This window comes from Amblyomma maculatum, chromosome 1 (assembly GCF_055883805.1).
Source record: "Amblyomma maculatum isolate TAMU_Amacu chromosome 1, ASM5588380v1, whole genome shotgun sequence".
Classification (NCBI taxonomy): Eukaryota; Metazoa; Arthropoda; class Arachnida; order Ixodida; family Ixodidae; genus Amblyomma; species Amblyomma maculatum.
This window is the reverse complement of record NC_139344.1, coordinates 37,193,590-37,207,452: the sequence shown is the minus strand read 5'-3', so window position 1 is coordinate 37,207,452 and position 13,863 is coordinate 37,193,590. Positions and strand designations below refer to the sequence as shown.

Sequence of the window (13,863 nt, the reverse complement as noted above, 5' to 3'; positions counted from 1 at the left end):
CATAATGTGTACTAATGTCAATGTGTACTTCGCATGCGTCGTGTGAAGCAGCGACGCTGACAACTTCCGAGTAAGTCACGTATATAGGTGTAAGCGCCAAATTGAATGTTGAACGAAGAGCAGCTCGAACGCGTACTATACAACAGCGAAGGAAACTGAAGAAATCGCACAAATGTGGCCCTGCTGCCTCTTCTTTTTTTTTTTTTTCCTTTTCCGCCAAAATACATGGTTCCCCTATTGGTATACTGTTTAAAAACGCCAGTACGTAGCAGTCCTTATTCGTCAGTCGTGACGGCATCACGGCGATGCCAGCGGCCGCTTGCCGCCGACACTGCTGCATCGTCGGAGCTTGGACACTGGTGATGTACTGATAGCCGAGCCACCCTAAGAAGCATGGCACGCTTTGTAGGGCCGATAAGTGCGGGCCAACGTTCGCCGCGAGAACTTCGTTGTCAAGCTCGGAAACGTGGTGCATGGCTGGTGCAAATGAAGCGACGGCTCCACGGCCAGAGGTAGGTTTAATTTCGGCTGCTGCTAGAGCGCACCACTCGCCGTGTCCCAGCAATGACAGAGTCCACGTTTACGCCATGATTAGCGTCATTTTCCCCTCATGGCGTCATAGGGAAAAACTAAGTTTGTCATGGCGGTGGGAGAAAAAAGCCGCTCTAACTTCGAATCAAAATATATCAGCAATAAATGCGTCTTTTGCTGCCGGGTAGGCGACAACAAAGCCATAGAGTGCCGTACTATCGGATTTTGCTGACAAAAATTGTGATAGAGCTGTAGTCAGTGCCTTTTTAAACATGCGACGATGTCGATAGCGTGTGCTATAATGCAGTCGCCAGCGAAGCATATTTCTGTTTGTGCCGTCGCGGGGCCGAAACCTAGTCGCTGTCATATTTATTTTACTTTCTCTCAAAGCCAAAAAGGGACCGCACAGGCAATGGCAAAGCGCCTGTGTAGTGCCGGCGTTGTAAAAAGATTCGCATGCGCTAGAACGCTCTGCTTGGTGGAAAATCAGTTTCCACGGCGGCAGGCATCAGCACGGCGTGGCACGGCACGGCAATAGATTGTTCAAAAGTATTGTTACTTAGAGGTACACCACGGTCCTGACTACAGTATTGGTACGGTGAATATGAAGGCACTAAAGAATAATACCAGACAGAAAAATAAAATTGCAGGTGGAAACAAAACCACAGGCACATTTTTATTTACAACGTTTTTTAGAAAGAAAAAAATATCTATACATCACTCGACACACTATGTAATAATTTTTAGAAGCAACAGGGGTCACCGTTTTACCAAAAGCATACAAGTTTTATAACGCCAGAATGTTTCAGTTACATGGTAGATATGCACATACACACACAATGAAAACTGTGGGCGCATTAGAGATATTGACGTCGTGAGCATTCTAAAACGTGCGTGCTTGACTACTGCAAGGTGTAAGTGAAACGTGTAAAACTTATTGCACTCTTGAATGAAAAATCAAAGTTAAAATAAAGATGGTCCTAAGGTGGCTGTTAGAGCACAGGTCGGTGCTGCAGTCATCTTCCTGGACGCGTAAATTACTGAAGAAAAAGGTCATGTGTAATATGCACGAAGCTTCGAGTCGAGCTAAGCCCATAAATGCGATTTGTAACATCCGTTCACAATAGGCTTTCTTGGAGAAGTGAATAAGAAACTCAAAGGCAGCAAGAAAAACAAAAATGGACAATTGACCGTCACAATTTAATTCCACCATATAATAACAGGCTACCAGTAGGTTCAGTGATATCGCTCAGCAAAACGGCAGCGAACCAAACGTAGTTCTGGAATGCTCATATATTCTGTCCGACGTAACTATACTTCATACGCACTAGCACTACGACAGCATCACCTGATTATCATGGCATAAAGACGGAAACATGAGCTGGTATCCAGGGTACACCTCTGCACGTCTTGCAAAAAAATAACAAGTGTGGAAAGCACTGGGTAAAAGAGCACGAGCCGTTGTTGTTAATACTCTATAAAATATTTAAATAATTGAATGACCGACTCGCCAAACAAATCCTTCATTTAGCCCATACTCAGGGCCTTGCCCAACAGACTGGAATAACCACTTAAGCGAACTCACTACAAGAATAATTGTGGATAGCCACAACAGTATAACAGGACCGTGATAGAGAACAGGTCATAACAGATTTCCATTGAATGAGGCATCATACCCGTGTTCCCCTTGTGAGCACAGCTGCAACCAGTACAGCTGTAAAACTTTCATAACAGTCAAGTTTCATGCATTCATATCTGTTTCATGACAGCTGCAAAGTGCATGCTTCCGTTCCAGGTCTGAAGTATACAAACAGAAAAATGAACTCACAATTCCACTGAAGCAATGCCTACATCCGCACTTCATTGGCGGATATGAAGGTGTGTCTATCTCTTTCAGCGCATTTAGCAAGTCACAGTCAAGCGTGGAGACGGCTGCTAAGAGTATTCTGCTGAAAAGCTGGGCGCTTGTGCCTTAGCAAAACATGCAAGCGTAGAGAGCGCATGGATATTCAGCCTGAAACAAGGCAGCACTTCTTGCCGCAGTTTTATGTTATCGCAAAGAGGGAAACTAAGTTAATGAAAAATTGTTTCGTTAATCACATTCCGACTTTGGAGGTTTATAAAAGGACACCTTGTGTAAACAGGCATCAATCACCGTACCCTGTGCTTGGACGTCATACGCTCAGAGCCAAGCAGTCAAGGTGGTGAAAAGAGACAGAAGACAGTAGAAAAACGTATTCTCTGCACAGAGCAGAAAGACGATCCCTGCTTACTGTCACAATAACACGATCATTTCTGTTAAAAAGTGACCAATCGTCGACCTCTCTTCCGCCACTCATTTACGTGGAGCGGTAAGTTTCCAACCGGTTTTCCCTCAAGAAAGAACAAAAAAAACGCATCACCACAAATGACTTCTCACAAAACCAATACCAACAGGTTCATTGCGGCTAGGTGCTTTGATATTCGGGATATAATCACGTTAAAATACCAATAAAGTTGAAAGCTGGAGCATGCTAAAACCACTAGGCACTAGCATACCTTTAATGTTTACAACCGTTCTGTAGCGGATTGCCACAAAAACAGCCACAATCAACTTCAAGCTAGAGAGCTAAAGCAGCATGTGCTGTCTTAATCAAAAGTCCTGAAGACATAGGATTTTCGTTTGAGCCTCGAAATTGAGCCGTCGTGCCATTATTAATGGCTACAGGGCATTTTTTGAATGCCAGGAAATGATTTCTTATCACAGGAAGAAACTGTTTCATAGCATTTCACGGCCTTCATTTTCCGGCTGAGACGAAAATCATTTGGACTCAGGACTTTTGACCAAGACTTATACGCCTTTTAATGTAATAGCTACAAAAAAAAAAAAGAAAAAAGAAAAAAAGAAAACCTCTAGTGCTTCGTGAAACACATAATTCGCGTAATTAGGCTAAGTCACACTTGAATTGCCTTTTTTTTAATGAATAATAAAGACGGTGTGGCACTGGATGAAACTCCTGCTCTAAAAGCTTTAGTTTCTCACGAGAGACTCATTCAAAAAAAAAGAAGAGCTAAGCGAGAAAAGAAAAGCTCGCTTAATCGGGCAAGATGTTAAATAAAGCTTTTGAAACTGCCATGTCAATTCTGGCGAGATTCTTTTCATTTCAGTGCAGCTTTCAGCCGGAGAAGTTGAAAAAGAGCAAGTATAAAACAATTTGAGTTTGCTGCCTTAAAGACATCAAACGCGTAATTTTGATCCTGGCATTGGCAGCAGGTGTTACCAGTAGTGCCAGACTTCTAAGGCCATTTCGTTGCAGCTTGATCCCCTTTCCACACCTGACCCATGCAATCAGCGCGTGCAGAGAGCGCCACTTTCTATGAGTTGTTTCCCTAGGAATTGAAATCACGAGTACCATTTAAGCGTCTAATGAAAGAAAGAAAAAGGGTAAGGGGGGGGGGGGGAGTAATAGAAAACGAGAAATCCTAGCCATTTTTAGTAGTCAGCTGTGAAGGAAAAAATCGTTGCTAAGGAGGTGCCTTCAGAGAAAAACAGATATGTTTTTCAGAGAAAACATATCTGTTCAGAGAAAAACATGAAAAACAAAACATGTTCAGAGAAAAACAGATATGCTCGCCATTCCTGTCAAACAGCAGTGAGAATTATGCTTGTGAAGTAAAGACGTGAGAAGTCAACTGTGAGAACAATTACAACTCGCTCATTGAATGAGGTGAGCAAAAATCACTGAGCAGGTAATTTAAAAGCCCAAACAATAAGCAAGGTGTCTGTTATAGGCCACCGTCGGTAACGAAACAAACAAACAAACAAACAAACCTGGCGCAGTATTGCTATCGCAAAAACAATGAAAAAATATATTAATTTATCCACTTACACCATGTTCCCACATTCTTTATGTATCCAAATATTTTTAATACGTTCTTCCATGTGCTCAGGATTGTAAAAGCTGTGGCGGTTAAGGTTAAGCAAACTGAGCCTGCACGTGTCTCCCCTCATAACAGGAATGTTGTCATTAAAGACTACTCAGAAGGAAACCCAACTTCCTTCATCCCGCATACCCTGTATCAGAGATTAATTTAGGTTACTGTTCCTCACAATGTCAAGTCCGAAGGATTTGTCAGTGCTAACAAGTCGTTAGAATGCTCCAGCCAACAGCGTCCACGTGTGCACACAGAAAGCAAAGCGTATCAGACAGCCGCTCTCGGTCCATTCACTGGCACCAAGCCCGAGGCTGGGAAACCACAATGTATAGCCAGCTTGCTTAGCTCTTCTCGGTGCTCTTGACGAACATGCTCTGCATGCGCGCCAGCCGAGCACCCATCGAGGTGGCCGCCTTGGGAGCATCCAGAAGCAAGCGACCACGGCTGCGCTGCATGAGGCTGCCGCCGACAGGACCGTTGGTCCTCGCCACGGCTCCCGCCTCGAGAGTCCGCGCCTGGCCATTAGTCTGCGCCGCTGACACCTTCCGCGGCAACCGCGACCGCGTGTACGGAGACGGCTTGATCGTGTTGGTGTACGGGCACACCTCGATCACTGGATCGTTCGTCCACAGCTTCTGCAGCAGGCAAGGCACACGGATGGTAAGCAAGCAGTGTTCCGCAATTACAGCTCGTCCCGGGCGTAGCCTTTTATACCGTCGGTTAAAAATGGCTTCTTCTATATAAATTACAATGCTAGAGAATTGTGTGACCGGAAGCAACACTCAAAGGTTGCTCGTTCTTTCACCTTGTTTCGAACTCGCCAAGAGCGTAGACAGTGAGCCTTGATCAGGGAAGGGCAGAAGGTGATTTTTATGATTTCAGGCCGAATTGAAATCCCCGTATCAAAAATTTAGTTCGTAAGTGCACACTTGCACGCACTCAATGGCCAGTTTAGACACGCCAATCATTTTAGACAGGCGATCCCATCGAGACATCACTATTCGCGCGTATCCAGGTGGATTCAGCGACAATGACATATTAAACTGCTCGCTGCCTGACTGGTAACGAGTAGGTCTTGCATAAAAACAAGCCACTTTTTGCACAGAATACGAGGTCATGCGTTTAGAAAACTGACGCGCCTTCACGGTGTCTGGGCAGATATATGCTGCTATATTCAGCACTACTATTGTATTTCGTTTGTAAAGGTGTGTTGTTCCTTAAATGCACAGAAGACAGCGAAAAAGCTGATAATGATAGCAAAACCGCAGATATCGTCAGAAACTTGCACGTCGTTCCACGTGTTTCTATAGACATAAACCGCAGATATCGTCAGAAACTTACACGTCGTTGCACGTGTTTCTATAGACATTAAGTACAAGTACAAAAAAGACAAAGTACAATCCACAATGCTTTCCTTGGCCTCGCCGACTGTTGGCTTATTTCTTTCATGTATTATAACGAGCACCCTCATTTCCCCTTCATTTATCTGCTTATAGCTCTGGTCCATCTTCCAGTGCTAGACACTTGAACGGCCACGCGAGACTTTCACTGAGAAGCGCAGAGCCGAATCTAGCATGCACATATGTAGCCAAGAGAGTGAAATGATCCTAAGAGCCCCCTGATCTATACCAAGCATGTGTACGGCTATTACACCACGGTGAACAGCGCGAAAAGAGATTCCTTTGACTCTTTTTTGCGCTGGTCCCCACCCTCAGCAGCGTTTGACTAGTCAAGCTTGCCAATGTTATGGCTCTTAGTCCTGGCACTTGAAGCCATGATGCACCATTAGTCACCAATAGGGAACCAAAGCTGGAGTTTGCTCCGCGACGCCAGCGCTCGGTTTCCAGCGGAGCGGAGAGGAACTACAAAACCTACGCGCATCTGCGCCCGCGCTGCGCGCGGCTTGCTCGGGAGCGCGTGCTACGTTCAGCCGCGCGTGCACGCGGAGCGGGAGAAGGAGAGTGAGGACGAGGGGGGTTGGTGGCGCGTTCTCGCGCGCAAAGCCGGCGCTCTTTGCCAGTGGGATTTCTTAATTTTGCTTTTTTCTGTGCCCCGGCTGACATAGAGGCTGGCTGGAGGCATGTTTTTTATCGGTGCTTTTGAAAGCAAGAAATTATGATTAATTGATCTCCGGACATTGTTTTCAAAGAGCGCTTGTTGGCAGGCTCAGACATACATAAAAAAAAAATGAACGCGAATTCGCTGCTTGAAGGCGGGAGGCAAACGACAGGTATCTTGAAGGACTTGAGGCGGCACCTCTTGATGCTTCTGTCCATGTTCACAGAATGAAAGGTCCAGCCTTCGAGTGCTCTTCCTTTCCCTTTGTGACTGGTCGCTTGAAATGGGCCTATTCAGCTCTTTGGGGACAAACGTTTTAGGCAGTGCTGCCGGCGCCGTGGGGCCTGTTTTCGGCGCGTTTAGGATGCGTTCCCTACAAAGGCACAAAGCATGCCGCCTTACCCTTTGGTTCCTGCGGACACCGGCCAGGGGAAGTTCACTGCTGCGGCGCTGCCATCCGAAATCAATGACCTAGCTACTGTTAACGATGAGGGGTTTCTTAACGACCTGGGTCATTCCCCAGAAGCCGAGGCATGCCATTTTTGCGGCAGTTTCCTCTCCACGAGACGAACAGCGAGGAAATGTCTGACGACTTTCCATGCAGACGGGGACATCTCTCCACGGAAATCTTTGTCTTCTTAATTCCACTGTTACGCTGCGCAATTCCTAGTTCAGTTATCTCCTATAGCGAACGCGCAGTTTTGAGCTCCTGAAGCAGGATCGCGTATGAGGACAGGATGATTGACGTTATGTGGTCGCATTAATGACGAATATATGGCCGACCCGGTTCCACGATGGCTGCTTCAGCACCGCCAGTTAGAGAAGTACGACACACGAACGGTACGAGATATCCCCCCCCCCCAAAAAAAAAAAAAGAAAAAAAAAAAAGGCCCACAACCATCCCGTTACCGTTTCCACACAAGCTTCGCGAAAAAAGTGCGCCGTCATTATTTTCCTTCTAGTTCTTTTCTTTCTTTCTTCTTCCCCCCTCATTGTTAGAGCGCGACGGTGGCCACAATGCGGTCGGAGGACGAGAGAAACAACCGACCGCGCGCGCGCAAACACGTGCTAGAAAGCAGCGCGGAGCAGACGACAACATGCTTTTCTATGCGGCGGCTAGCAGACGACGCGGCCGGGCTGCGCGTAGATTTTGACGGGGTCTCCATGGAGGGCGCTGACGCACAGAGCGGCGCAGCGCCCCCTGGCCCAGGTTTTCTCCCCTATAAGATTTACTAAACTGCCACGATGTAATATTAGGGCACGAAAGGCGACAACTGAGAGAACTAGCTGCTTGAAATGTACAACCCGCGTATTGAGCACTAAATGTCAATCTGAGCTTACGCAAGTTTTTGACCTCACCTCTTCGCCTTCCTCGGTCCACTTCAGCACTGATTCGTCATCTCCATAGCAGCCTGCTCCACTGATGACAATAGAACCTCCTTTACGCCTAAAAAAGAAGACAAAGAGGGTTACTCGGAAGAACCAGATTGGACACAAGCAGGGACGTTCAGTAAATACCCAACACATGAACAAATTCTGAACAAGCATATCTTGGTAGGAAGTACGGAAGGGGTCGCGCTCATTCGGCCAGAGAGCAAGGCAGCCGCACATACCTTAGTTCTACGAGGCAGCGGATGGCCTTGTCCGAAATCTTGATTTTCTCCTGGACAAGCATTTCGTAAGCATAATGATGGTCCACGCTGCTGAACGAGATGTTGCTGCCCAAGTCGCTGCTTGGTTGGTTGCCGTCGTAAGAGGGCCCCTCGGGCCATTCGCTCGTGGTCGCTTCGTGAGTAGTGGACGTGTCGGCCCCATCTTCATTCTCGGTCCAGAAGGAGCCCGTGCTGGAGCGCTCCTCGTGACTCCCCAGTGTAAGGTACACCGTGGGGACGGTGAGCTTCTCGAGCAGCCGCTGCGCCTCCTCGCTCGCAAAGCAAGCCGAGGCAGGGACCACGCGGGAGTCCTGTCCTGTAAGCGCCGAGTCGTCCGCGTACTGCACGAAGAAGTCGTCGAAGTCGTAGCTGTCGCTGGTTAGGGAAGAGCTGAGCGTGTCCCGGCTGAGCCATGCAGGAAGACAATCGACGCTGGCATTGTGCCGCTTCAGTACGTGGCTCAGCGTGGTGGCGGTGGTGGAACTCCACGAAGACTGCTTACGGAGCGGTGCCGCTAATTCTATCATGGACACACAGCTGTCGGCAGTACGCAGGCTCCACTTTCGCGTGTCTTCTGCACATACCTCTGTCACAGGACAAATGCTGATCTCGGACGGATCCATTATGTGACGTCCAATCTTTCGACCCGGCGAAGACGAGAAACCCACACGATCTTCGACGGCACTTGGACTCTTCTTTCTTCCTTCTGAACCGTTCATGTGGATCTCCCCCGACGATTCGACCTCTTTCCTGAAACTTGCTGATGCGCTGCAAGCTTTGTCAGGTACGATTTGTTTGTCTATGGCGCGCTCACGTCTACCGTCGCTGTTCTGGCTTCCTGCTTCTTCTTGTGTTGCATTGTCATCTTCCTTGGGGCCATTGAGTTTTTTCTCCTCGCGTTTCTTGGCATCCGGCGAGGATTCATCCTCTGATGTGTTCCTTGGCGACGAAGAGAGGCAGCTGGTGGATTTGCTGATGACCGTCCGAAAGGAATGTTGGCTGCCACTCGTGTCGTTCACTCCGTCGTCGCTTTTGTACGCGGTCAGCGTGGCACCTGGGGATTTAGCGGCATATTTCGGGGTCGACGTGACGTAACCGCTGTCATTTCGAGTTCTCGCTTCAGATTCTGTGGCTGGACTTCGGTCACTTGTCGTAGGTGACGCAGCACCCTGAAAGCAAAAAGCAGGCTTCAGGGTGTAGGATCGACAAACGATCATCATCATCATCAGCCTGACCATACCCACTGCAGGGCGAAAGCCTCTCCCATATTCCTCCAATTAACCCAGTCCTGTGCTAGCTGCACCCACTTGACCCCTGCGAACGTCTTCTCATCCGCCCATCTAGCTTTCTGCCGCCCCCTGCTACGCTATCCTTCCCTTGGAATCCAGTTTGTTACCCTAAGCTACCATCGGTTATCCTTTCTTCGCGCTACACTTCAGTTATTTCTCTGAGTCACTCTGCACGTTTCCTATCTCTTAACGTTATCCCTACCATTTTTCTTTCCATAGCCCTCTGCGTTGCCCTCAACTTAAGTAGAGCCCTCTTTGTTAGCCTCCACGTTTCAGCCACAAAAGTAAGTATAGGTAAGATTCAACTGTTGTATACTTTCCTCTTGAGCGATACCGGTAAGCTGCTAGTCATAATCTGGGAGTGCTTGCCAAAAGCGCTCCATCCCAATCTTATTCTCCTTGTTATTTCCCTTTCATGGTCCGGACCTACGCTTACACTACCTGTCCTAAGTAGACATATTCCCCTACTACTTCCAGTGCTTCGCTACCTAACGATATGCCCCCCAAAATGCTGAAGGATTTCTCCTTCCAGCTCTTCCCCTGGCCTGTACCGGACTTCTCCTGGGTAAAATTATTAGAAAGTGGAGTCTCTAACTAGACTTTCCGCAGACCAAAAACATTAGCCATGGCGGCCTACGACCAATACGTCCTTGCATCGCTAAAATCAAACCCGCATCGGCTGCCTTTATACGACGTGATTTTCGTTTTCAGCAACACAAAACTGATGGAATAGTAGCCAAAGGCAGCATCACAGGTGACACTCACCGCGAACTTCACGGGCGGCGCGGCCTCGGTGCTGGAGTCGGTCCTGCAGTCGCTGGAAGCTGAGCAGCGCGGCAGAAGGTGGTAGATGATGAGCATACCCTGGGCGGTGCCCACCAACACGCTCCCTGGCAAAGACAGCAGGGCCGTGATGCGAGCCGGGTTGAGCTCGTTTTCCTCCTCCTGTTGCTGCAGGGTGATGAGGCACGCGGCTCACCCTCTCGTACATTATCTTCTCGCCCAAATCCCGCACTTGGGACAGACGCCCCAAAAGTCGCCGCTCGAAACAACAACGCTAGTGACCTTCCTTGTTACAGTGCTATGATACTGCACTAAGAATCTACGAGCTAACAACGACTAACAACGAAAAGGATGGGTCATCTAAGGGTTGTGCTAAGTATTTAGTTAAACTGAACTAAGTTTGATAAGGCGTCTATCATAGCCTGAGTTCCTTTGGGACTTTAATCCCGACAAACCAACCAAGTTTGATAAAACACGGTTCCGATAAGAGTTTTTCTTCTGTCTTGTGCTCCCATTCAACAAACCTCGAGCGGCAGCAAAAATGCAGACGTTAAATGTTTGCTTTCCTGCTTACTTCCTTCATCGTGCGCTAGTGTCAATGAGAACAATATTTATCATAGGCTTCGAGTTTCGGAAAAAAACTAAGGCCAAAGGAGGCCGCGAATTAAAAAATAATAATTGCCGAGAACCCTTTTTTGCGAATCATTTTTTTAGTAACTATTAGTAACTGTACAACAGCAGGTGAATGTCAACCAACCACCAATACGAGACACTTAAATTATTGTGCATTTCGCTGGCACTAAAGGCCAAACAGAGAAGTATCTTACCATGAATTTCATGTCTCAATGGCAAAGTACTGCGTAGAAAATTTGCTTCACAGAAGCGATTTTTTTTACTGGAGCCCAAGCAACGCTTACGTGTAAACCAGCTGTTGGGCGCTAGGCGTTAATGTTATAACAATCCCATGATAGCGACCGTGCACAAGCATCTGAAGCTATGCTGAAGCTCGGCGGAGAGATTTATGACCCTTCCGCCTTCGCCCCCCGTCTTTAAATAACGAAGTATGGCAAAATACGGCAGAAATTTAATCATTTCTTCACTTAACAAAAAAACAAAGGAAAGCATCGTTGCCGTTACCCTTGAATAAAATGAAATTTATAAGACACCCACATAAGTGAGCAATAAGAAGAGAAAACAAAATACGCTATGTAAAAATTGCGTGAGCGCACATTGCGATCGCACGAGTAGTTAAGCAACAAAAGTCGAACACAGAGGTGGTGTTACCGTCGTAAACATACGCAATATGAAAAGGAGCAGTTCCAGGCCGCGGCGAGTGTACTTTTTTTTTCTTTTTTTTTTTTTTTTTACGTAAGCTTGCCATAAGGCATATTATAGAAACTCATGTAAATTATTTTCAGTAAGGAACCGGAGCGGGCTCCCACTCTTGTCGTTGTCGGTGAGCCATTTAGAGAAGTCTTCTTCCCTTGTTGTGGTTAGTCCCACTTCGCGCAGAATCTGCGTCCTTGATGCCCTTGTCCCTGCACAGGTCCACAGCAGGTGTCGATCATCCACTTCTGCAGCTGGTGTGGAACACTTCGGGTATGTCGTTGGTCCGATGTCTGCTGATTCCCATCGGCATATTACCAACGGGGTAAGGACCGCCCCAGCTCTTATCCTTCTAAGGGAAACCTCCACCAATCTCGCAAAGTTATGAGGGAGGGGGAATGTACACGGGGGAATGAGGGCACGTGTACTTTTCCTTAAAGAGGATGCTAAGGTGGAAACAGCGGAACGGGCCTCAAACTTTGAGCGATACGAAAAATGAACAGCATAGGACAGTGCCTGCATCAGGAAACAAGGTCAACAGAAAAGCGAGAAAAGAACACGGGACTACACGGTGTATCGCTCCAAGAACAAGTGAGAGGCTTCCGCCGACCCTCGGCTGACCAAGGCTCTGCAATGGCCACGGCCGCTTACCCTCGGTGACCGCGGGTAACGATCGTCGCGGACGTCGTAGAGCATCTTGCAGGTCAGCGCCTGGGCGTCCCACAGTTGCAGCACCGAGGAGCCGCGCAGCGCCATCCAGACGCCGTCTTCAGACGCGCATGGCTGCAGGAGCGAGATGTAGTCCAGGCTGCTGGGAGACACCTGGAACTGGTCCACCGTGTCCAGTGTTCTGCGACACACCGCGCAACAGCCCGCGGAGGCACGCGGGCGCATTCCATTCAGAGTGGCCGGTGACAACAAAAATGCCTGGTTCTGATTACCAACACTTTTGGTGCGGCTGCCCCTCAGTTATATTTCGTCGTTATTGCACATTTAAAAAGCACTTACTCGTCCATAATAACAATGAGAGAAGCGCGAAGGACAAACAAATTCACGCTGACAATGCGTGCGACGAGAATAGCAGATTGAATTGATTTGCTCTCTTTCAACTGTCTTTCAAGAGGCAACCTTGAAAACGAAAATGCGGAAAAGCGGATTAAAATACAAAATGGTTCTTGTTCAGGCTGCAACGCGCGATTAACCTACAAGCCCACTACTCGTGAGGATGCTGCATGCCGCACATCGGCGTATTTTGCAATCAAGCCTCCTCGATTGTAATGCTAGCCAAATCAGCTGGTTTTGGAAAGCCTAGTCCCTCTCTTGCTGCCATTCTCCTATTCCCTAGCCTCCTGCTCCAAGTGTGCAATGAAACGAGGTGAGCATCCTTAACTCTACAGCGGCATACAATATATATATATATATATATATATATATATATATTGTGAAAGAAGGCCAGGTCCAGACGGCAAGGTCGTGAAGGCAAGGCAAGGTATGCCGTGTCAGCGTTTAATCTGATGGAGAAAACCCAAGCGCGCGCCAGAGCCGGCGCCGCGGGACGATGATGATGGTATGTACAAGAGGAAGAAGAAGATCATGGTATGTACAAATGAAAGAAGATCCGTGGAGGGCTCACAATATATATATATATATATATATATATATATATATATATATATATATATATATATATATATATATATATATATATATATATATATATATATATATATATATATAACGTTTTCAAGAAGTCGAACGCCACCATACTGCAGGCAATGGGCTGTAGCTCTCCCTACAGCCCTAAAAACCGGCTGTTCCGAAACAGTCATGCAAGCAGCTCACGCTGTGACGTATGCCACTGCTGTCCACATACTCAAAGTCAAAGCCAAATCAGCAGCGCGCCACCCACCTCGCGCTGAGGATGATGATCCTGTTTCCTGTGGCGCACCATAGCCTTTTGTCGACTAGCTTCAGACACGTGACAGGACTGCTGCCGATGTGGATGTACAGCACGTCCGGCTTATCCACGTGAACAGAGAAGTTCTGTGGGCGACAAAAACCCGCTTTAGATACTTCGGAGTGCTTAATTCCTCAATTCAAGCAAGCTGCAACGCTCGCAGCGAACGCACAAGTCACGCGGCTGGTCGGGAAAATGTGCACGCTTCCGTGAGCCCGGTAACCGCAAGGCATGTAATCACGTGAATAATTAGTACCTGTAATGGGTCCGTATTTAGGCAGCAGCGGCTGCAACGCTCGGCGACGTCACGGCAAATATTATCAATCGCACGTGCTACTATGCCTTTGTGTCG

The 13,863-nt window shown here is 47.6% G+C and overlaps 1 protein-coding gene across 2 annotated transcripts in view; it reads right to left on the bottom strand.

Annotated features, from left to right (window-relative positions):
* Positions 1–3,388: 3,388 nt before the first annotated feature.
* The window catches only part of LOC146202134 (uncharacterized), a 711,309-nt gene continuing 700,834 nt past the window's right edge, over positions 3,389–13,863 (bottom strand). For both annotated transcript variants that reach the window (XM_084587972.1, XM_084587973.1), the window contains 6 exons: positions 13,464–13,597; positions 12,206–12,404; positions 10,211–10,396; positions 8,118–9,325; positions 7,864–7,951; positions 3,389–5,081 (listed from right to left, as the gene is read on the bottom strand). In XM_084587972.1, coding sequence (XP_084444098.1) covers positions 4,788–5,081; positions 7,864–7,951; positions 8,118–9,325; positions 10,211–10,396; positions 12,206–12,404; positions 13,464–13,597 — 2,109 coding nt within the window. In that variant the 3' untranslated portion in view covers positions 3,389–4,787. The remainder of the gene's footprint in view (positions 5,082–7,863; positions 7,952–8,117; positions 9,326–10,210; positions 10,397–12,205; positions 12,405–13,463; positions 13,598–13,863) is intronic.